The following is a 23,509-nucleotide window of genomic DNA, read 5'->3' on the forward strand; positions in this document are numbered from 1 at the left end:
TTTAAGAAATAGATTTCATGAGGCTATAGTTGACATAGATAGGGATTCCTCTGACGGATCCAGGCAAAGTAAATGAAAACCTTCTGGAAATAATTCACCACTCTAGATGCCATTAAGAACATTTGTGATTCATGAGAAGAGGTCAAAATATCAACGTTAACAGGAGTTTGAAAGAAGTCCATTCCAACCCTCATGGATGACTTTGAGGGGTTCAACACTTCATTGGAGGAGGAACTGCAGATTTGATAGAAATAGCAAGAGAACTAAAATTAGAACTGCAGCCTGAAGATATGACTGAATAGCTGCATTCTCATGATAAAACTTTAATGGATGGGAGTTGCTTGTTATGGATGAACAAAGAAAGTAGTTTCTGAAGATGGAATCTACTCCTGGTGAAGATGCTGTGAATATTGTTGAAATGACCACAAAGGATTTAGAATATTACAAATAAGCTTACTTGATGAAGCAGTGGCTGGTTTTGAGAGGATTGACTCCAATTTTGAAAGAAGTTCTAAGGTGGGTAAAGTGCTATCAAGCAGCACTTCATGCTACAGAGAAATCGTTTGTGAAAGGAAGAGTCAATTGATGTGGCAAACTCCACTGTTGTCGTAATGTTAAGGAATTGCCATAGCCACCCCAGTCTTCAGCAACCAACACCCTGATCAGTCATCAGCCACCAACATCGAGGCAAGATCTTCCACTAGCCAAAAGATTACAACTTGCTGAAGGCTCAGATGATGGTTAGTATTTGTTAGCAATAAATAATTTTTAAATTAAGGTATGTACATTTTTTAGACATAATTTTATCGCACACTTAATGGACTACAGTATAGTGTAAACATAACTTACATGCACTGGGAAACAAAAAGTTTGTGTGACTCACTCTATTGCAATATTCACTTTATTGCAGTGGTCTGTAACTGAACCCACAATACCTCCAAGGAATGCCTATATATATATCTGTTAGTTCCATTTGGCCTAAAGTATGGTTCAAGCTCAACATTTCCTTGTTTATATTCTGCCTGGATGATATGTCCATTGTTGAAAGTGAGGTAAAGTCCTCTACTATTGTATTTTTCTCTGTTTCTCTCTTTAGATTTGTCAGTGTTTGCTTAATATATTTAGGTGCTCCACTCTTGGGTGCAAATTTGTTCATAATTGTTATATATTCTTGATGAATTGACTCCCTTATGATTATATAATGACCATCTTTGCTTTTTTTTAACATTTCTGGTTGAAAGTCTATTTTGTCTAATATAAGTATAAGATATTCATGCTCTCTTTTGGTTCCTATTTGCGTGGAATATCTTTTATCCTCCTTTCACTTTGAGCTTGTGTGTGTCTGTAAAGCTGAAGTGAATCTCCTTTAGTCAGCATAGTGGGGTCTTATTTTTTTTTAATCCATCCAGCCACTCTATGCCTTTTGATTGAAGAATTCTATTATCATTTAGAGTAATTACTGAGAGGTAAGGACTTAACTAATGCCATCTTATTGTTTTTTGGCTGTTTTCTAGTTCTAATTTTCTTTCTTCCTTTCTTTGTGGCCCTCCTTTGTACACTGATGATTTTCCACAGTGGTATGTTTTGATTCCCTTCTCTTTTTTTTCTTTTTTCATCTTTATTGGAGTACAATTGCTTTACAATGGTGTCTTAGTTTCTGCTTTATAACAAAGTGAATCAGTTATACATATACATATGTTCCCATATCTCTTCCCTCTTGCATCTCCCTCCCTCCCACCCTCTCTATCCCACCACTCCAGGTGGTCACAAGGCACCGAGCTGATCTCCCTGTGCATTGTGGCTACTTCCCACTAGCTATCTATTTTACGTTTAGTAGTGTATATATATCCATGCCACTCTCACCTTGTCACAGCTTACCCTTCCCCCTCACCATATCCTCAGGTCCATTCTCTAGTAGGTCTGTGTCTTTTTTTTTTTAAACATCTTTATTGGGGTATAATTGCTTTACAATGGTGTTTTAGTTTCTGCTTTATAACAAAGTGAATCAGTTATACATATACATATGTTCCCATATCTCTTCCCTCTTGCATCTCCCTCCCTCCCACCCTCCCTATCCCACCCCTCCAGGTGGTCACAAAGCACCGAGCCGATATCCCTGTGCCATGTGGCTGCTTCACACTAGCTATCTACCTTACGTTTGGTAGTGTATATATGTCCATGCTTCTCTCTCGACCTGTCACAGCTCACCCTTCCCCCTCCCCATATCCTCAAGTCCATTCTCCAGTAGGTCTGTGTCTTTATTCCTGTCTTACCCCTAGGTTCTTCATGACATTTTTTTCCCTGTAAATTCCATATATATGTGTTAGCATATGGTATTAGTCTTTCTCTTTCTGACTTACTTCACTCTGTATGACTGACTCTAGGTCCATCCATCAAACTACAAATAACTCAATTTTGTTTCTTTTTATGGCTGAGTAATATTCCATTGTATATATGTGCCACATTTTCTTTATCCATTCATCCGATGATGGACACTTAGGTTGCTTCCATCTCCTGGCTATTGTAAATAGAGCTGCAATGAACATTTTGGTACATGACTCTTTTTGAATTACGGTTTTCTCAGGGTATATGCCCAGTAGTGGGACTGTTGGGTCATATGGTAGTTCTATTTGTAGTTTTTTAAGGAACCTCCATACTGTTCTCCATAGTGGCTGTACCAACACATTCCCACCAGCAGTGCAAGAGTGTTCCCTTTTCTCCACACCCTCTCCAGCATTTATTGTTTCTAGATTTTTGATGATGGCCATTCTGACTGGTGTGAGATGATATCTCGTTGTTTTGATTTGCATTTCTCTAATGATTAATGATGGTGAGAATTCTTTCATGTGTTTCTTGGCAATCTGCATATCTTCTTTGGAGAAATGTCTATATAGGTCTTCTGCCCATTTTTAGATTGGGTTTTTTGTTTTTTTGTTATTGAGCTGCATGTGCTGCTTATAAATTTTGGAGATTAATCCTTTGTCAGTTGCTTCATTTGCAAATATTTTCTCCCATTCTGAGGGTTGTCTTTTGGTCTTGGTTATGGTTTCCTTTGCTGTGAAAAAGCTTTGAAGTTTCATTAGGGTGCATTTGTTTATTTTTGTTTTTATTTCTGTTTCTCTAGGAGGCGGGTCAAAAAAGGATCTTGCTGTGATTTATATCATAGAGTGTTCTGCCTATGTTTTCCTCTAACAGTTTGATAGTTTCTGGCCTTACATTTAGGTCTTTAATCCATTTTGAGCTTATTTTTGTGTATGGTGTTAGGGACTGTTCTAATCTCATACTTTTACATGTACCTGTCCAGCTTTCCCAGCACCATTTATTGAAGAGGCTGTCCTTTCTCCACTGTACATTCCTGCCTCCTTTATCAAAGATAAGGTGACCATATGTGTGTGGGTTTATCTCTGGGCTTTCTATCCTGTTCCATTGATCTACATTTCTGTTTTGGTGTCAGTACCATACTGGCTTGATTACTGTAGCTTTGTAGTATAGTCTGAAGTCACAGAGTATGATTCCTCCAGCTCCGTTTTTCGTTCTCAAGATTGCTTTGGCTATTCGGGGGCATTTGTGTTTCCATACAAATTGTGAAATTATTTGTTCTACTTCTGTGAAAAATGCCAGTGGTAGTTTGATAGGGATTGCGTTGAATCTATAGATTGCTTTGGGTAGTAGATTCACTTTCACAATGTTGATTCTTCCAATCCAAGAACATGGTATATCTCTCCATCTATTTGTATCATTTTAATTTCTTTCATCAGTGTCTTATAATATTCTGCACACAGGTCTTTTGTCTTCTTAGGTAGGTTTATTCCTAAATATTTTATTCTTTGTGTTGCAATGGTAAATGGGAGTGTTTTCTTGCTTTCACTTTCAGATTTCTCATCATTAGTGTATAGGAATGCCAGAGATTTCTGTGCATTAATTTTGTATCCTGCTACTTTACCAGATTCAATGATTAGCTCTAGTAGTTTTCTGGTAGCATCTTTAGGATTCTCTATGTATACTATCACATCATCTGCAAACAGTGACAGCTTTACTTCTTCTTTTCCGTTTGGATTCCTTTTATTTCCTTTTCTTCTCTCATTGCTGTGGCTAAAATTTCCAAAACTACATTGAATAAGAGTGGTGAGAGTGTGCAACCTTGTCTTTTTCCTGATCTTAGTGGAAATGCTTTCAGTTTTTCACCATGGAGGATGATGTTGGCTGTGGGTTTGTCATATATGGCCTTTATTATGTTGAGGAAAGTTCCCTCTATGCCTACTTTTGGGAGGATTTTTACCGTAAATGGGTGTTGAATTTTGTCAAAAGCTTTTTCTGCATCTGTTGAGATGATCATATGGTTTTTCTCCTTCAATTTGTTAATATGCTGTATCATGTTGATTGATTTGTGTATACTGAAGAATCCTTGCATTCCTGGAATAAACCCCACTTGATCATGGTGTATGATCACTTTAATGTGCTGTTGGATTCTGTTTGCTTGTATTTTTCTGAGGATTTTTAAATCTATGTTCATCAGTGATATTGGCCTGTAGTTTTCTTTCTTTCTGAAATACTTGTCTGGTTTTGGCATCAGGGTGATGGTGGCCTCATAGAATGAATTTGGGAGTGTTCCTCCTTCTGCTATATTTTGGAAGAATTTGAGAATTATAGGTGTTAGCTCTTCTCTAAATGCTTGATAGAATTCGCCTGTGAAGCCATCTGGTCCTGGGCTTTTGTTTGTTGGAAGACTTTAAATCACAGCTTCAATTTCAATGCTTGTGATTGGTCAGTTCATATTTTCTATTTCTTCCTGATTCAGTCTTGGCAGGTTGTGCATTTCTAAGAATTTGTCCATTTCTTCTGGGTTGTCCATTTTACTGACATAGAGTTGCTTGTAGTAATCTCTCGTGATCTTTTTATTTCTGCAGTGTCAGTTGTTACTTCTCCTTTTTCATTTCTAATTCTATTGATTTGAGTCTTCTCCCTTTTTTTCTTGATGAGTCTGGCTAATGGTTTATCAATTTTGTTAACTTCTCAAAGAACCAGCTTTTAGTTTTATTGAGTTTGCTATTGATTCCTTCATTTCTTTTTCATTTATTTCTGATCTGATCTTTATGATTACTTTCCTTCTGCTAACTTTGGGCTGTTTCTGTTCTTCTTTCTCTAATTGCTTTAGGTGCAAGGTTAGGTTGTTTATTCGAGATGTTTCTTGTTTCTTAAGGTAGGATTGTATTGCTATAAACTTCCCTCTTAGAACTGCTTTTGCTGCATCCCATAGGTTTTGAGTCGTTGTGTCTCTATTGTCACTTGTTTCTAGGTGCCTTTTGACTTCCTCTTTGATTTCTTCAGTGATCACTTCATTATTAACTACTGTATTGTTTAGCCTCCACGTATTTTTATTTTTTACAGATCTTTTCCTGTAATTGATATCTAGTCTCATAGTGTGGTGTCGGGAAAGATACTTGATAAAATTTCAATTTTCTTAAATTTACCAAGGCTTGATTTGTGACCCAATATATGATCTATCCTGTAGAATGTTCCATGAGCACTTGAGAAAAATGTGTACCCTGTTGTTTTGGGATGGAATGTCCTATAAATATAAATTAAGTCCATCTTGTTTAATGTATCATTTAAAGCTTGTGTTTCCTTATGTATTTTCATTTTGGATGATCTGTCCTTCGTGAAAGTGGGGTGTTAAAATCCCCTACTATGAATGTATTACTGCCGATTTCCCCTTTTATGGCCATTAGTATTTGTCTTATATATTGAGGTGCTCCTATTTTGCGTGCATAAATATTTGCAATTGTTATATCTTCTTCTTGGATCGATCCCTTGGTCATCATGTAGTGTCCTTTTTTGTCTCTTGTAATAGTCTGTATTTTACAGTCTATTTTTTCAGATATGAGAATTGCTACTCCAGCTTTCTTTTGGTTTCCATTTGAATGGAATATCTTTTTCCATCCCCTCACTCTCAGTCTATATGTGTCCCTATGTCTGAAGTGGGTCTCTTGTAGATGGCATATATATGGGTCTTGTTTTTGTATCCATTCAGCCAGTCTCTGTCTTTCGGTGGAAACATTTAATCCCTTACATTTAAGGTATTATCGATATGTATGTTCCTATTCCCATTTTCTTAATTGTTTTGGGTTCGTTTTTGTAGGTCTTTCCTTCCCTTGTGTTTCTTGCCTAGAGAAGTTCCTTTAGCATTTGTTGTTAAGCTGGTTTGGTGGTGCTAAACTCTCTCAGCTCTTGCTTGTCTGTAAAGGTTTTAATTTCTCCATCTAATCTGAATGGGATTCTTGCTGGGTAGAGTAATCTTGATTGTAGATTTTCCTCCTTCATCACTTTAAATATGTCCTGCCTGTCCCTTCTGGCTTGCAGAGTTTCTGCTGAAAGATCAGCTGTTAACCTTATGGGCATTCCCTTGTGTATTATTTTTCTCTTGCTGCTTTTAATATGTTTTATTTGTATTTAATTTTTGACAGTTTGATTAACATTTGTCTTGGTGTGTTTCTCCTTGGATTTATGCTTTACGGGACTCTCTGTGCTTCCTGGATTTGATTAACTATTTCCTTTCACATTTTAGGGAAGTTTTCAACTATAATCTCTTCAAATATTTTCTCAGTCCCTTTCTTTCACTCTTCTTCTTCTGGGACCCGTATAATTCGAATGTCTTTTCATTTAATTTTGTCCCAGAGGTCTCTGAGACTGTCCTCAGTTATTTTCATTCTTTTTGCTTTATTCTGCTCTGCAGTAGTTATTTCCACTATTTTATCTTACAGGTCACTTATCCATTCTTCTGCCTCAGTTATTCTGCTATTGATCCCTTCTAGAGTATTTTTCATTTCATTTATTGTGTTGTTCTTCGTTACTTGTTTCATCTTTAGTTCTTCTAGTTCCTTGTTTAATGTTTCTTGCATTTTCTCTATTCTATTTTCAAGATTTTGGATCATCTTTACTATTATTATTCTGAATTATTTTTCAAGTACACTGCCTATTTCCTCTTCATTTGGTAGGTCTGGTGGGTTTTTATCTTGCTCCTTCATCTGTTGTGTGTTTTTCTGTCTTCTCATTTTGCTTATCTTACTGTGCTTGGGGTCTCCTTTTTGCAGGCTGCAGGTTCATAGTTCCTGTTGTTTTTGGTGTCTGTCACCAGTGGCTGAAGTTGGTTCAGTGGGTTGTGTAGGCTTCCTGGTGGAGGGGACTCGTGCCTGTGTTCTGGTGGATGAGGCTGGATCTCGATTTTCTGGTGCACAGGTCCATGTCTGGTGGTGTGTTTTGTGGTGTCTGTGGCCTTATTATGATGCTAGGCAGCCTCTCTGCTAATGGGTGGTATTGTGTTCCTGTCTTGCTAGTTGTTTGGCATAGGGTGTCCAGCACTGTAGCTTGCTGGTCGTTGAGTGAACCTGGGTGTTGGTGTTGAGATGGAGATCTCTGGGAGATTTTCACCATTTGATATTACATGGAGCTGGGAGCTCTTTTGTGGACCAGTGTCCTGAAGTTGGCTCGCCCCCCTCAGAGGCACAGCACTGACTCCTGGCTGAAGCACCAAGAGCCTTTCATTCACATTGCTCAGAATAAAAGGGAGAAAAAGTAGAAAGAAAGAGAGAGGATAAAATAAAATAAAATGAAGTTATTAAAATAAAAAATTATTATTAAGAAAATAATTTTTTTAAAGTAAAAAAAAATTGTATAGACAGAATCCCAGGACAAATGGTGAAAGCAAAGCTGTACAGACAAAATATGACACAGAAGCATGCACATACACACTCACAAAAAGAGGAAAAGGGGATAAAATAATATATCTTGCACTCAAAGTCCACCTCCTCAATTTGGGATGATTTGCTGCCTATTCATGTATTCCGCCTATGCAGAGTACATCAAGTCGATTGTGGAGCTTTAATCTGCTGCTCCTGTGGCTGCATGGAAAAATTTCCCTTTCTCTTCTTTCTTCAGACAGCTCCCGGGACTCAGCTTTGGATTTGGCCTCGCCTCTCCATATAGTTCGCCTGAGGGCGTCTGTTCTTCGCTCAGACAGGACAGGGTTAAAGGAGCAGCTGCTTCTGGGGCTCTGGCTCACTCAGGCCGTGGGGAGGGAGTGGCACAGAGTACAGGGTGAGCCTGCAGCAGCAGAGGCCGGCAGGACGTTGCAGCAGCCTGAGGCATGCCATGTGTTCTCCTGAGGAAGTTGTCCCTGGATCACGGGACCCTCTCAGTGGTGGGCTGCACAGGCTCTCGGGAGGGGAGGTGTGGATAGTGACCTGTGCTCGCTCACAGGCTTCTTGGTGGTGGCAGCAGCAGCCTTAGCGCCTCATGCCTGTCTCTGTGGTCTGCGCTTTTAACAACGGCTCACGCCTGCCTCTGGAGCTCCTTTAAGCAGCACTCTTAATCCCCTCTCCTTGCGCAGCAGGAGACAAAGAGGGAAGAAAAAGTCTTGTCTCTTTGGCAGGTCCAGACTTTTCCCCGGACTCCCTCCTGGCTAGCTGTGGTGCACTAACCCCTTCAGGCTGTGTTCACGCAACCAGTCCTCTCCCTGCGATCCGACTGAAACCCAAGCCTCAGCTCCCAGCCCCTGCCCACTGCAGCGGGTGAGCAGACAAGCCTCTCGGGCTGGTGAGTGCCAGCCGGCACCGATCCTCTGTGCAGGAATCTCTCCGCTTTGTCCTCCTCACCATGTTGCTGCACTCTCCTCCGTGGCTCTGAAGCTCCCCCCCCACCCCCCGCCACCCAGAGTCTCCGCCCATGAAGGTGCTTCCTAGTGTGTGGAAACAGTTTATTTTACACTAACAATTTAAGTTTGATCTCATGGAAATACTTTTTACTCTACTCCCCCTTTTATGTTTTTGATGTCACCATTTACAGCTCTTTATATTGTTATCCATTAACAAATGGTTGAAGCTATAGCTATTTTTAGTACTTTTGTCCTTTACCCTTTGTACTAGAATTAAGTAGTTCACACATCACCATATTACAGTGTTAGGGTATTACGAATCTGACTATATGCTCACCTTTACCAGTCCATTGTATATTTTCATATAAGTGTCTTTATGTTATCAATTAGCATCCTTTGTTTCAGCCTGAATAAATCTTTTCAGCATTTAAGGCATGCTTAGTGATGAAGAATTCCCTCAGCTTTGGTTTATTAGGAAAAATCTTTACTTTGCCTTCAATTCTGAAGGACAACTTTCTTGAGTGAAGTATTTTTGGTTGGCAGTTTCTTTCTTTTAGCACTGTGAATATATCATCCCATTATCTTTTGGCCTCTGCTGAGAAATCCACTGACAGCCTTATGGGCATTTCCTTGTATGAGAGAATTTCTTTTCTTTTGCTGCTTTTAAAATCCTTTATCTTAGGTTTTAGACAGTTTTTTTTATTATGTGTCTTGGAGAATACTGTCGTGGATTGAAATTTCAAGGTGATCTATTACCTTCATGAACATGGACGTCCAGGTGTAAGAAGTTCTCAGCCATTATTTCTTTAAATAAACTTTAAAACCATTTCTCCCTCTTTGCTCCTTCTGGGACTCCAATCATTAGTACATTATTTTTCTTGATATTGTTTCATAAGTCCTGTAGGCTTTCTTCATTACTTTTCATACTTTAAAAAAATTTTGCTCCTCTCATTGGATAAGTTCAATTGGTCTGTCTTCTAGCTCATTAATTCTCTCTTCTGCATGTTCAAGTCTGCTGTTGAAGCTCTCGATTGAATTCTTCAATTCAGTCATTATATTCTTCAGTCCCCAAATTTGTTTCTTTTTTATGTTTCTATCTCTTCATTGAACTTCGCATTTTGTTCTCATATTGTTTCCCTGATTTGTTAAATTATTTGACTGTTTTCTCTTGTAGCTCTCTGGGAACTATAGAACATTTTGAATTCTTTGTCAGGCAATTCCTGATCTCCACTTCTTTGGGGCCAACTCTTGGAGGTTTACCATATTCCTTTGGTGGAGACATGTTTCTCAGATTCTTCAGGATTCTGTGTAGCCTTTCATACATGTCTGCTCATTTGAAGAAGCAGTCACAACTTCCAGACTTTATGGATTGACTTCGGTAAGGGAAGCCTTTCTCCTGTGAGTGGGGGCATGCTGAGTTGTGCTACAACCCTCAGTCTGGTAGTACAGGGTGCTAAGTTTTGAAGCATGTGTCAGGCACCATGGGGGCATGATTTTTCTTTGGCTCAGCCTACTGGGGTCCACAGTATCATCAACTGCATGGTCCTTGGTGGGTACTGTGGGGGTTCAACATAGTTGCAAGGGCTGTTGGGGTCCTAAGTGGCACCTCCAGGTCCAAAAGCTAGGGACCAGTGCAGGCAGCTGTGGTGGCTGGAGCTGGTGGTGTACAGACACTCCGCTATAGGGGCCAACTGCAGGTGCCTGTTTATAAGTAAGGGCTAGTTGCAGACAGACATATAGTGATGGGAACTAGGGCAGGTAGCAAAGGTCAGGGCCAACTATGAGCACACTGGCAGCTGCAGAGGCCCTGGATGTCAGAATGACCTTCTATGGCTGCACACTCTCTCCCCAGGTATGCGGACTTCAAAGGAGGCTGGTGACAGAGTTGTTAGAGGTGTGCAGGTGCAGAGATGGAATGGTGAGTGCTGTTGTGTTCACCAGTGACAGAATGCATGGCCTGATCTGGGCCCATATGCAGCTGTGGGGTCCCTGGCTGTTAGTGTACACTCCTGCAGCTGCATAATCTCCTCCTGGGCATTCACACCGCAGTGGTGGCTGGTGGTGGGAGTTGGGCTGGGAGCACGCAGGCACACAGCTGGAGGGGCTAGTTATGGGTGGGCAGTGGTGCTGGCCAGTGACAGAAGGCAGAGCCTGAGCCAGGTGCACAAGTGGTTGTCATCCATGGCTGCACGCTCTCCCCCCAGGATGTGTGTGCTGTGGTAGAGGCCAAAGATGGTTGTCAGGCCAGTGGTGTGCAGGTGCACAGCTGGGTAGGCTAGCCCACTACTAGCGGAGTAGTGGTGGTGAGCCTAGTGTCTGTAGGTTGGTGTCCTAAACCAGCCTTACTCACACAGCTGCAGAGGCCCACTCACACAGCTGCAGAGGCCCACACTGCCTGCAGGCATGGGTCGTGGGCTCCAGCGGGGGTGGGGAGGGTCTTGGGCAGCTTGTCTTTTACACTTGTGCAGCTGCAGAGATTTTGGATGGCTGCCAGGGTGGTTCCTAGGCACCATCAGGGGTGAGTGGGTGGAGAGAGTGGAGATGGACTCAGTTGGCTGCCATTAGGGAACATGAATACCTGTGGGGAAAAAGCTGGTCAAGACCTACAGTGGGTTAATAGCAGCTGTGCTGGCCACTGGCTTCATCAGTGGTGAAATCTGCTGAGTTTGTCTGCAGAGGTCTCTGTGGACTTTAATCAGTCCCACTGCATGTCTGCTAATAATAGCCACTGCTTTTCATCTTTGTTCCTAGCCAGCTGTACACATCTCAGCTTTGCTGGTCTGGGTGGTGCGAAACTGAAGTGGGACATTTACATACTGCCCTGAGAGGCTGGAGAAGTTGGTCATTCACTCCCTTCTTCCCTTCCAGGCAAGAGGAACTTTTCCTAGCTGGGAAGTTCCTTCTTGGCACTAAACAATGTTGACTTGAAGGATGGGGATGATGTAAACAAAATGCAATTTCTTCCTTCTCTCCTGTTTTTGTTGTTGTTGTTGTTGCTCCAGTGTGTTTCTAAAACTTCTGAAGGAGACTATAGAAGCCTCCTAGAGGTGTTTTTGTTCATGGATAGCTATCCAATCATTGTTCTTGTGGGGGGACAGAGAAGCTGGACTCTCTAACACCACCATTTTTTCTGCCAAGCTTCATGTTGCCTTTCTGTTATTGATTTCTTGTTTGATTCCATTGCAGTCAGGGAAAACACATGCATGATTTCAATTTGTAAACATTTTTGAAGTTCATTTTATAGACTAGAATATTGACTATCTTGGTATGTGCCCCATGGCCACTTAAAAATCATGTATATTTTACTGCTGTTGGGTGTAGTATTATATCAATGTTGATCAGATCCTGTTGGTTGATGGTGCTCTTGATTTCTTATATTTCTTTTCTTTTTCTTTTTTCTTTTTTTTTTTTTTTGCGGTATGCGGGCCTCTCACTGTTGTGGCCTCTCCTGTTGCAGAGCACAGGCTCCGGACGTGCAGGCTCAGCGGCCATGGCCCACAGGCCTAGCTGCTCTGTGGCATGTGGGATCTTCCAGAACTGGGGCACGAACCCGTGTCCCCTGCATCAGCAGGCGGACTTTCAACCACTGCGCCACCAGGGAAGCCCTTGATTTCTTGTATTTCTGATTTTCTGTCTAGTTGCATTTTCAGTTCTTGAGAGAGAAGGTTGCTAAAGTCTCCAAGTACAATTATGAATTTTGTATTTCTCCTATCAGTTCCACAAGTTTTTGCATCATCTAATTTAAAGTATATACATTTTTTGGTTTAGTGCATAGACATTTAGGATAGCTATGATTTCTTAAACATTTCTTAGAATTCCAATTTGATTTATCTGTTCTGAGTGCATCACTTTTTAAAGGTTTTTAGTGGTTGTTTTACGTATTACACTGTAAATACATAACTTATCATAGGCTACTAGTGTCAACATTTCATGTCATTGGTGAAATGTATTTAAATCTCTCTTCATTTGAAGTTTTTTATGCTCCATTAATACCACTGTCTTAAGCATTTTCTTCACATACACTGAGAACCACATCAGATCATACCATAATTTTTGCTTCATCTCAATAAAGTTGGAAAAGTTTATTTTTTGCTCTAAGCATCAAACGTAATGGAGACAAGGGAAAAGCAGCAAATAATATACAGGGGAATCCACATAATGTTAACAGCAGATCTTTCAGCAGAAACTCTGCAAGCCAGAATGGAGTGGCAGGACATATTGAAAGTGATGAAGGAGAAAAACCTACAACCAAGATTACTCTAACCAGCAAGGATCTCATTCAAATTTGATGGAGAAATTAAAAGCTTTACAGACAGGTAAAAGTAAGAGAACTCAGCACCACCAAACCAGCTTTACAACAAATGAGAAGGGAACTTCTCTAGGCAGAAAAAATAAGAGAAGCAAATAACCTACAATAACAAACCCAAAACAATTAAGAAAATGGTAATAGGAATATACATATGAATAACTACCTTAAATGTAAATGGACTAAATGTTCCAACCAAAAGACACAGACTGGCTGAATGGATACAAAAACAAGACCCATATATATACTGTCTAAGAGAGACCCACTTCAGACCCAGGGATATATACAGACTGAAAGCGAGGGGATGGAAAAATATATTCATGCAAATGGAAATCAAAAGAAAGTTGGAGTAGCAACTTTTGTCACATCAGACAAAATAGACTTTAGACTAAAGACTAATACAAGAGACAAAGAAAGACACTACATAATGATCAAGGGATCAATCCAAGAAGAAGATATAACAATTGTAATCATTTATGCACCCAACATAAGAACACCTCCAGACATAAGGCAAATGCTAACAGCCATAAAAGGGGAAGTCAACAGTAACACAATAATATTAGGGAACTTTAACACCCCACTTTCACCAGTGGACAGATCATTCAAAATGAAAATGAATAAGGAAACACAAGATTTAATTGATACATTAAACAAGATGGACTTAATTGATATTTATAGGACATTCCATCCAAAACCAATAGAATACATATTCTTCTCAAGTGCTTGTGGAACATTCTCCATGATAGATCATATCTTGGGTCACAAATCAAGACCCAGTAAATTAAAGAAAATTGAAATCATATCAAGTATCTTTTCCCACCACAATAATATGAGACTAGATATCAATTCCAGGAAAAAAATCTGTAAAAAATACAAACACATGGAGGCTAAACAATACACTACTAGATAACCAAGAGATCAGGGAAGAAATCAAAGAGGAAATCAAAAACTACCTAGAAACAAATGACAATGAAAACACGATGACCCAAAACCTATGGGATGCAGCAAAAGCAGTCCTAACAGGGAAGTTTATAGCAATACAAGCCTACCTCAAGAAACAAGAAATATCTCAAATAAAAAACCTAACCTTACACTTAAATCAATTAGAGGAAGAAGAACAAAAAAACGTCCAAAGTTAGCAGAAGGAAAGATATCAAAAACATCAGATGAGAAATAAATGAAAAAGAACTGAAGGAAATGATAGCAAAGGTCAATAAAACTAAAAGCTGGTTCTTTGAGGAGATAAGCAAAATTGATAAACCATTAGCCAGCCTCATCAAGAAAAGAAGGGAGAAGACTCAAATCAATAGAATTAGAAATGAAAAAGGAGAAGTAACAACTGACATTGCAGAAATACAAAGGATCATGATGGATTACTACAAGCACCTGTGTGCCAATAAAATGGACAACCTGGAAGAAATGGACAAATTCTTAGAAAAGCACAACCTTCTGAGACTGCAGCAGGAAGAAATATAAAATATAAACAGATGAATCACAAGCATTGAAATTGAGACTGTGATTAAAAATCTTCCAGCAAACAAAAACCCAGGACCGATGGCTTCACTGGTGAATTCTCCCAAACATTTAGAGAAGGGCTAACACCTATACTTCTCAAACTCTTCCAAAATATAGCAGAGGGAGTAACACTCCCAAACTCATTCTACGAGGCCACCATCACGCTGATACCAAAGCCAGATAAATGTGTCACAAAGAAAGAAAACTACAGGCCAATATCACTGATGAACATACATGCAAAAATCCTCAACCAAATACCAGCAAACAGAATCCAAAAGCACATTAAAAGGATCATACCCCATAATCAAGTGGGGTTCATCCCAGGAATGCAAGGATTCTTCAATATATGCAAATTAATCAATGTGATACACCATATTAAACAACTGAAGGAGAAAAACCATATGCTAATCTCAATAGATGCAGAAAAAGCTTTTGACAAAATACAACACCCATTTATGACAAAAACCCTCCAGAAAGTAGCCATAGAGGGAACTTACCTCAACATAATAAAGGTCATATATGACAAACCCACAGCCAACATCATTGTCAATGGTGAAAAACTGAAAACATTTCCATTATGATCAGGAAGAAGACAAGTTTGCCCACTCTCACCACTAGTAGTTTTGGAAGTTTAAGCCACAGCAATCAGAGAAGAAAAAGAAATAAAAGGAATCCAAATTGGAAAAGAAGAAGTAAAGCTGTCACTGTTTGTAGATGACATGGTACTATACATAGAATATCCTAAAGATGCTACCAGAAAACTACTGGAGCTGACCAATGAATTTGGTAAAGTAGCAGGACACACAATTAAGGCACAGATATCTCTTGAATTCCTATACACTCATGATGAAAAATCTGAAAGAGAAGTTAAGGAAACACTCCCATTTACCACTGCAACAAAAAGAATAAGATACCTAGGCATAAACCTACCTAAAGAGACCAAAGACCTGTATGCAGAAAACTATAATACACTGATGAAAGAAATTAAAGATGATACAAACAGTTTGAGAGATATACCATGTTCTTGGATTGGAAGAATCAACATTGTGAAAATGACTATACTACCCACAGCAATCTACAGATTCAATGCAATCTCTATCAATCTACCAATGGCATTTTTCACAGAAGTAGAACAAATAATTGTACAACTTGTATGGAAACACAAAAGTCCCCGAATAGCCAAAGGAATCTTGAGAAAGAAAAACAGAGCTGGAGGAATCAGGCTCCCTGAGTTCAGACTAAATGTTACAAAGCTACAGTAATCAAGACAGTATGGTACTGGCACAAAAAGAAATATGGATGAATGGAGCAGGATAGAAAGCCCAGATATAAACCCACGCACATGTGGTCACCTAATCTTTTTAAAGGAGGCAAGAAAATACAGTGGAGAAAAGACAGTCTCTTCAATAAATGGTGCTGGGAAAACTGGACAGCTACATGGAAAAGAATGAAATTAGAACAGTCCCAAACATCATACACAAAAATAAACTCAAAATGGATTAAAGACCTAAATGTAAAGTCAGACACCATCAAACTCTTAGAGGAAAGCATAGGCAGAACACTCTATGACATAAATCACAGCAAGATCCTTTTTGAACCACCTCCTAGAGAAATGGAAATAAAAACAAAAATAAACAAATGGGACCTAATGAAACTTAAAAGCTGTTGCACAGCAAAGGAAACCATAAACAAGACCAAAAGACAACCCTTAGAATGGGAGAAAATATTTGCAAACGAAGCAACTAACAAAGGATTAATATCCAAGATATATAAGCAGCTCAATATCAAAGAAACAACTCAATCCAAAAATGGGCAGAAGACCTAAATAGACATTTCTCCAAAGAATTTATACAGATTGCCAACAAACACATGAAAGAATGCTCAACATCATTAATCATTAGAGAAATGCAAATCAAAACTACAATGAGATAGTATCTCACACCAGTCAGAATGGCCATCATCAAAAAATCTACAAACAGTAAATGCTGGAGCGGGTCTGGAGAAAAGGGAAACCTCTTGCACTGTTGTTGGGAATGTAAATTGATACAGCCACTATGGAGAACAGTATGGAGGTTCCTTAAAAAACTAAAAATAGAAATTCCATACGACCCAGCAATCTCACTACTGGGCATATACCCTGAGAAAAGTATAATTCAGAAAGAGTCATGTACTACAATATTCACTGCAGCTCTATTTACAATAGTCAGGGCATGGAAGCAACCTAAGGGCCCATCGACAGATGAATGGATAAAGAAGATGTGGCACATATATATATACAATGGAATATTACTCAGCCATAAAAAGAAACAAAATTGAGTTATTCGTAGTGAGGTGGATGGACCTAGAGACTGTCATACACAGTGAAGTCAGAAAGAGAAGAATAAATACCATATGCTAACACATATATATGGAATCCTAAAAAAATGTATATGGTTCTGATGAACCTAGGGGCAGGACAGGAATAAAGATGCAGAGGTAGAAAATGGACTTGAGGACATGGGGAGGGGGAAGGGTAAGCTGGGATGAAGTGAGAGAGTGGCATGGACATATATACACTACCAAGTGTAAAACAGCTAGTAGTGGGAAGCAGCCACATAGCACAGGGATATCAGCTCAGTGCTTTGTGTCCACCTAGAGCGGTGGGATATGGAGTGTGGGAGGGAGATGCAAGAGGGAGGAGATATGGGGATATATGCATACATATAGCTGATCCACTTTGTTATAGAGCAGCAACTCACACAACATTGTAAAGCAATTATACTCCAATAAAGATGTTAAAAAAAAAGAAATGTAATTGAGGAATCTAAATGGGAGAATAAAAGTCTATGATGTTTATTCATAATTTTGGTCTTTCTGTTGTTCTTTCTTCTGTCCTGCTATTCCAAGATCCCTTCTTTAATTGTGCCCTTTTTGTTTAAAGAACTTCCTTTAGCCATTATTTTAGGATAGGTCTGCTGTAACAAATTCTCTTAGTAGTCTGTTGCTTGGATTGCATAATTTGTGTTATTCTATAAGTTCACTGTTTCTTTCTCCTGTTCTCTCTATTGTATTGTTGAGTACATCCACTGAATTTTAAAATTTCACTTACGGCATTTTTCAGTTCTATATTTTTCACTTGTTTCTTCTTTATATCTTCTATTTCTTTGCCGAGTCTGTGTATTTCTCTGCAGAAATTTTCTATAACTTTGCTGAAATTTTTCCATCTGTTTCAAATGTATTCCTAATCGTGCATTGTAGCATTTTTATGATGGCATCTTTAAAATTCTTGTCAGATAATTAACATCTGTGTCATCTGGATGTTGATGTCTTTTGATGATCTTTTCTCATTCATGTTGAGATATTCCTTGTTCTTGGTATGACAAATAATTTTCAACTAAAGCCTGTACATTTTGGGTATTATGAGAATCTTGTTCTTACTTATACCTTCTGTTAGAGCAGACCTCTTTTTACAGTGCCACTGCAGGGGAGGAGTGCACTACCTTATTACTGCGAGGATGGAGTGGAAGTCCAGATTTTCCCCTTGGCCTCCACTGACATCCCAAAGGGAAGGAAAGACTCCTTGTTAGGAGTAGGTAGGGAAGGAAACACTACCTTGTTAGTGCTAGGCAAATGTAGGAGTTTAGGCTCCTCACTAGGCCCTGCTGATACCACTCTGGCTGGAGAAGAAGCAAGTCTCATTATGGTTCCCCACATGGTCTCCTCTCAACTGATACCACAGTGTAGTAGACTTGCTACCACAGAGTAATGGTAAAGTCCTGTATTTCTGCCAGGCCTCCTCTGACACTACTCCAGTGCTAAATGGTCATGGGAGTCCAGGTGCTTTATGTGGTCTCCACTGACACCATAGGGAGTGGGGGAAGGTATCTCATTACCTCAGGTGAGGATGAAAGTCTGGTTCCCCACTTGGCCTCCTTGACACAACCACATGGGGCAGGAAGAGGTTGGTTGAGGTGCCTTGTTACAGACTGGCAAAGATAGAAGTCTAGTCTTTCCACTCAGCATTTTCTGAGGGTGGGGGTGAGGCCTCAAGTTTTTGGTGGCATTTTGTGGTGAAGGGGTTATTATCTAAATTTTTTTGTCATTAGGCTGTTCCTTTCCAGTTCCTTTGGACAGAGAGAGCAGGCTTTTGCTGGGACCTCTTTTGACTGCACCCGTTGGTGTTCTTAGGTTGTCAGCTTCTACACTACTCAATATGGAAGACATGAGGCCAAATCAAAACCCTGATGACTTGTGGCCATGTCATTCCTCAGGTCCCAAGGTCCGTACATGGTCTGGTGTGCCTTGTTCCCTTCATGTTACAGAGTCTTCATTTTTTGTTTGTTTTTTAAGTTTTCTTTTTTATATTTTTATCTTATATCAGAGCATACTTGATTAATAATGTTGCATTAGTTTCAGGTGTATAGCAAAGTGATTCAGTTATACATATACACATAATCTATTATTTTCCAAATTCTTCTCCCATTTAGGTTATTACAGAATATTGAGCAGCATTCCCTGTGCTATACAGTAGGCCCTTGTTGGTTATCTATTTTAAATATAGCAGTGTGTACATGTCAATCTTAAACTCCCAATCTGCAGGCTTCCCTGGTGGCGCAGTGGTTGAGAGTCCGCCTGCTGATGCAGGGGACACGGGTTCGTGCCCCGGTCTGGGAAGATCCCACATGCCGCGGAGCAGCTGTGCCCGTGAGCCATGGCCGCTGAGCCTCCGTGTCCAGAGCCTGTGCTCCGCAACGGGAGAGGCCACAACAGTGAGAGGCCCATGTACCACAAAAAAAAAAACCCAAAACTCTCAATCTATCCCTCCCCCGCTTCCCCCCTGGTAACCATAAGTTTGTTCTCTAAGTCTGTGAGGCTTTTTCTGTTTTGTGTTGCTTTTACATATAATGTCTAGGGTTTTTAGGCTTTCTCAGTAGAGAAATAAAATATGCATATTAAAATCTGTCAAATATATTAATGCATGTGTATGTATATATATGTATTGTTTTTCTTTGCCGGAATGCCAAAGAAGAAATTATTGAAATGACGTTTGGAACTAGGAGTTGAGAATAAGTAAAGGGTGGAATTATTTTTCATTCTATACTTTCTTCATGGTTGGAAATTTTTACCATGTATATGTATTGCTTATATTTAAAAATTTAAAAAAAAACACTTAAAGCAGTAAATACTTTTCAGTTCCTGTCCTAGATGACTTGTCTTGGGAAATGGAAACCACTGTCCACTCTTTCTTCCAAAAACTATCTCCTCTCCAGGAGTCTATGGCTCCCCTATCTCCTCATTCTCATGCTACTGAACATTCTTTTTGATCTGTTTTGTGGTCTTTTCTAATGGCCCTTAAAACATTGGCACTCCCTAGATTTCAATCTTTGGTCTAACATTTATTGTCTTGCTACAAGTATCCCTAGGCAAGACTTGCATGGTTTTAACCACTGCCTCTATGCTATGGAAGGCCAACTTTATTTCCCTAATCCTGTTTTATTCTCTGACCTCAGATGTCTCATAGGCATATCTATCTTAACTTGTCCCAAACTGAACTCCCGCTCTTTTTTTCAAATCTTCTTCTCCCTCAGCCTATCCATCACAGTAAATGGAAACTTCATCCTTCTAGTTGCTCTGATATAAAACCTTGAAGTTATCCATGGCTCCTCTCTCTCTCCCACATTCCACATGATTTGTTAGCAAGTCCTGTCAGCTCTGCCTTCAAAATTATTTAGAATCTGACCACTTTCTCACCATATCCACTGTTACCACCGCCATCCAAGGTACAAACCATTTCTTGATTGCATTATTGAAACAGGTTCTTAATTAGACTCTTTGTGTCTACCCTTGTCCCCCTACAGCTATTATCCACACAGCATCCAGAATAGTCCTATTAAATATAAGTCAAATCATGTCATTTCTCTAGTCAAAAACCTCATTCTACTCAGATAGTAAAGTCAAAATCCTTCCAATGGGTCTAAGTCCCTATAGGATCTATTTAGCTTTCCCTCTCCATTTCCTCCCTGAACCATCTTCTTCTGTTTCCTCTTTTGATTAATCCTTCTGGCCTCCTTTTTGTACCATGAACATGATATACACATTTCTGCCTCAGGGATTTTCCACTTACCATTTCTTCAGCCTAGAATGATTTCCCCCCAGATATCTGAATGAACAATTCCTTTATTTCCTATGGGTCTCTGCTCAAAAGTCCTTCTCAATGAGGTCTTCCTGGCCACTGTATTTAAAATGTGAAAACCACTTCTCAACCCTCCCTATTCCCCTTTTCTGCTTTACTGTTCATCTTAATGCTCATTACCATTTAATATATTATATATTTTAGTTATATTGATACTGTTTTTCTAAATTATATGAGGGCTGTATCCCCATGCCTAAAACAGTACCTGGCAAATGTGGATACTCAAAACATATTTTCTGAATGAATGAACTAATCAGTTAATCAATAAATGATATCTGGGCTATAGACCAAGAGTCAGAAAATTACAGCCCACAGGTCTGCTGCCAGTTTTGTCAATAAAGTTTTATTAGAACATTCATTTGTTTATGTTATCTATGACTGCTTTCCCAGTACAAAGGTGGAGTTGAGTAGTTGTGACACACATCTATGACCTGCAAAGCCTAGAATATTTATTATATGGTTCTTCAATAAAAAGTTCGCCGATCCCTGCTTTGGATTCATAGTCAACTACTTCCTAGATATTGCTCTCTCGATATATTCCAGAAATCTCAAATCCAATCTGCCCCAAACTGAGCTTTTGCTCCATCTTTCTTATATGTATGAAGTAGAGCCCCATCCACACAGTCACCCAAATTTAACTCTATTCATCATACTACTCTAATTTGAAGCAAGGCTTTCCCAAGCCTGCAAGAACAATTTCAAACATTCCAAACTCCTTAATTAGACAAAGCCTAGTCCTTTTAGAACATGGCCACCGTCTGCCTCCAGTTACATCTCTTGCCACTCCTATTTCCATTTCATGTTCCAACAATATAAAATGGTTTGGGGTTTTAGGTCCTTGGGCCTTTGTTCATGCTGAACCATCTCCTTGAAATTTCTTTTCCCTATTTCCCTTTCTTTCCCACTTTAAGTATTGACATAGGTTGTACTTCTCTGCAAGTACCCAACCTTGATAATCCCAAAGTGTCCTGTATATACCCAATAATATCATTGTACCAAAATGATTGGTAAGGCAGCACTGTATAGTGATTAAGTACTTCAACTCTGAGCCACGTACATGGATTTAAATTCTAGCTCTCTCACTAGCTAAATGGCCTTGGGCATGTAACTCTCACATAGCATGTGTTTATTATCATCTTCACATTTCAGCTGAAACACAATGACTATCAGAGAAGTTACAGTGCTCAATGTAACACAGATAATATGGCAGAGAATGTCAATTGTTCTCCAATATCCATTCTCTCCTTCTTTTAGTAAAAGAACTAAAGTCTTAGCTAGGCACATGGCTGCCCCAAACAAAAACTAAATTTCCCTGCTTTTCTTATAGCTAGATCTGACCATGAGATTAAATTCTGATAAATGGTATGTAAATAAAAGTGATATGTATGACTTCCAGGTCATTGCCTTAAAGGAAAGGGTTATATCCTCAGCTTTCTTTCTTTCATACTTCCCAATTGATATAATGTAGAAGATATTTGGTCATGCAGATGAAGCAGCACCTTAGGGATGATGGAACAACAACAAAGAAGTAAGCTGGGTTCTAGCCTTTGTCAAGTCACTGTATCAGGCCTGGACCACCTTGCTGAACTGTTCCAAACCAAGAAATAAATGTCTCTTGTGTTGGAGCCACTGTGGTATCTTAGCAGCCTAACCTGTATCTTACCTAATACAGCTAGTAAGTGGAAGAGCTTGGATTTGAACTGTGCATACCACCTGGACTATATCACCAGTCCCCTCCCCCTGAAGAAAAGTTTGTATTGAATTATGTTCTGCTAGGATGGCATTGGCTGCTAGAAAGCCTAGAGTCAAATGTAGGACCATCCGTAGCAAGTGTATAGGACTTGTCATTAAATATTTCTTGTCTAGCCTCATTCCTGGGTTCATTTTCTATCTGTATCATGATTTTTCATTTGATCTAATTACAATGTACACTACCTCATATTTTACATACCATATAAATATAACACCTTAAATTCTTTAGAATGTTATGGGGTTTTAATAAGTATTGCTTTCCTTATGGTTTAATTGTACATATACCACTTTTATACCTATCATTTTCCTTTGTTTACATGGTTGTCTCCATATTATACTATTAACTCCTTAAAGGCATGTACAATGATATTTTTCTTCTATACCATCTTGCATGGGGTCTGATAATAAAATAGTTGCATGCTCAAGCAATGTTTGCTGAAAGAATGAATTTCACAGGGTCAGAAATGATATTAAATGTCATTGTGTCATATGGATTTTCCTTCCATTATAACTTGAGCCAGAGAGAAGACACAACTCTAAAAATTGGCTAGAGGGAAGTGTCACATGGTTGGAGGAGTGATGGTAAAGATAGGAAATACATACCTTGACAAAGTGCTCAATTAGGATTTCCACCACAATGTTCTGGAATTTGATGTTCATCATGGCAGCCACAGTGTCCTCCTGAGCTCTCATGAGAGTGGGCCCAAAGATCACCCCCATGTTAGAGGGGGTCATAAGATTCTCTTTGCTGTGCTCACACACACTGCCAGAAGAGAAAGAAAATGATTAACAAGATTTTCTCCAAGACCCCATTGTAACCAAGACTGTGTTAGATGCTTTAGGGGGTAAGAGAAACTAAAAAGTAGAAGAAGAGGAGAGGCCCAAAATATATATGGGAAGAAAAGATTACAAAGGAAGCAACTAGCAAAGAATACAAGATAGCATATAATTAGGGGCCAAACTGAGCCATGGCTAACTTAGTTTGTAGCACTGTAGAAGTCATGAGAAGAGGGGCGGATGGCTATAGTATTTGGAAAGACAGGAGGGAAGCAAGAAGGTATTCCAGGGCAAGAGGTACAGCATGTATAAAGCATATATAAAGAACAAAGCACAT

General features: G+C 39.4%; 1 protein-coding gene across 7 annotated transcripts in view; it reads right to left on the reverse strand.

Moving 5' to 3' along the window:
- OPHN1 (oligophrenin 1) overlaps window positions 1-23,509 on the reverse strand; it is a 615,628-nt gene that overhangs the window by 106,080 nt on the left and 486,039 nt on the right. For all 7 annotated transcript variants that reach the window (XM_073799243.1, XM_073799242.1, XM_073799241.1 and 4 more), the window contains one exon: window positions 22,999-23,158. In XM_073799243.1, the coding sequence (XP_073655344.1) occupies window positions 22,999-23,158 (160 nt within the window). The remainder of the gene's footprint in view (window positions 1-22,998; window positions 23,159-23,509) is intronic.

The sequence above is a fragment of the Tursiops truncatus genome, chromosome X (assembly GCF_011762595.2).
Source record: "Tursiops truncatus isolate mTurTru1 chromosome X, mTurTru1.mat.Y, whole genome shotgun sequence".
In the NCBI taxonomy this organism is placed as follows: domain Eukaryota; kingdom Metazoa; phylum Chordata; class Mammalia; order Artiodactyla; family Delphinidae; genus Tursiops; species Tursiops truncatus.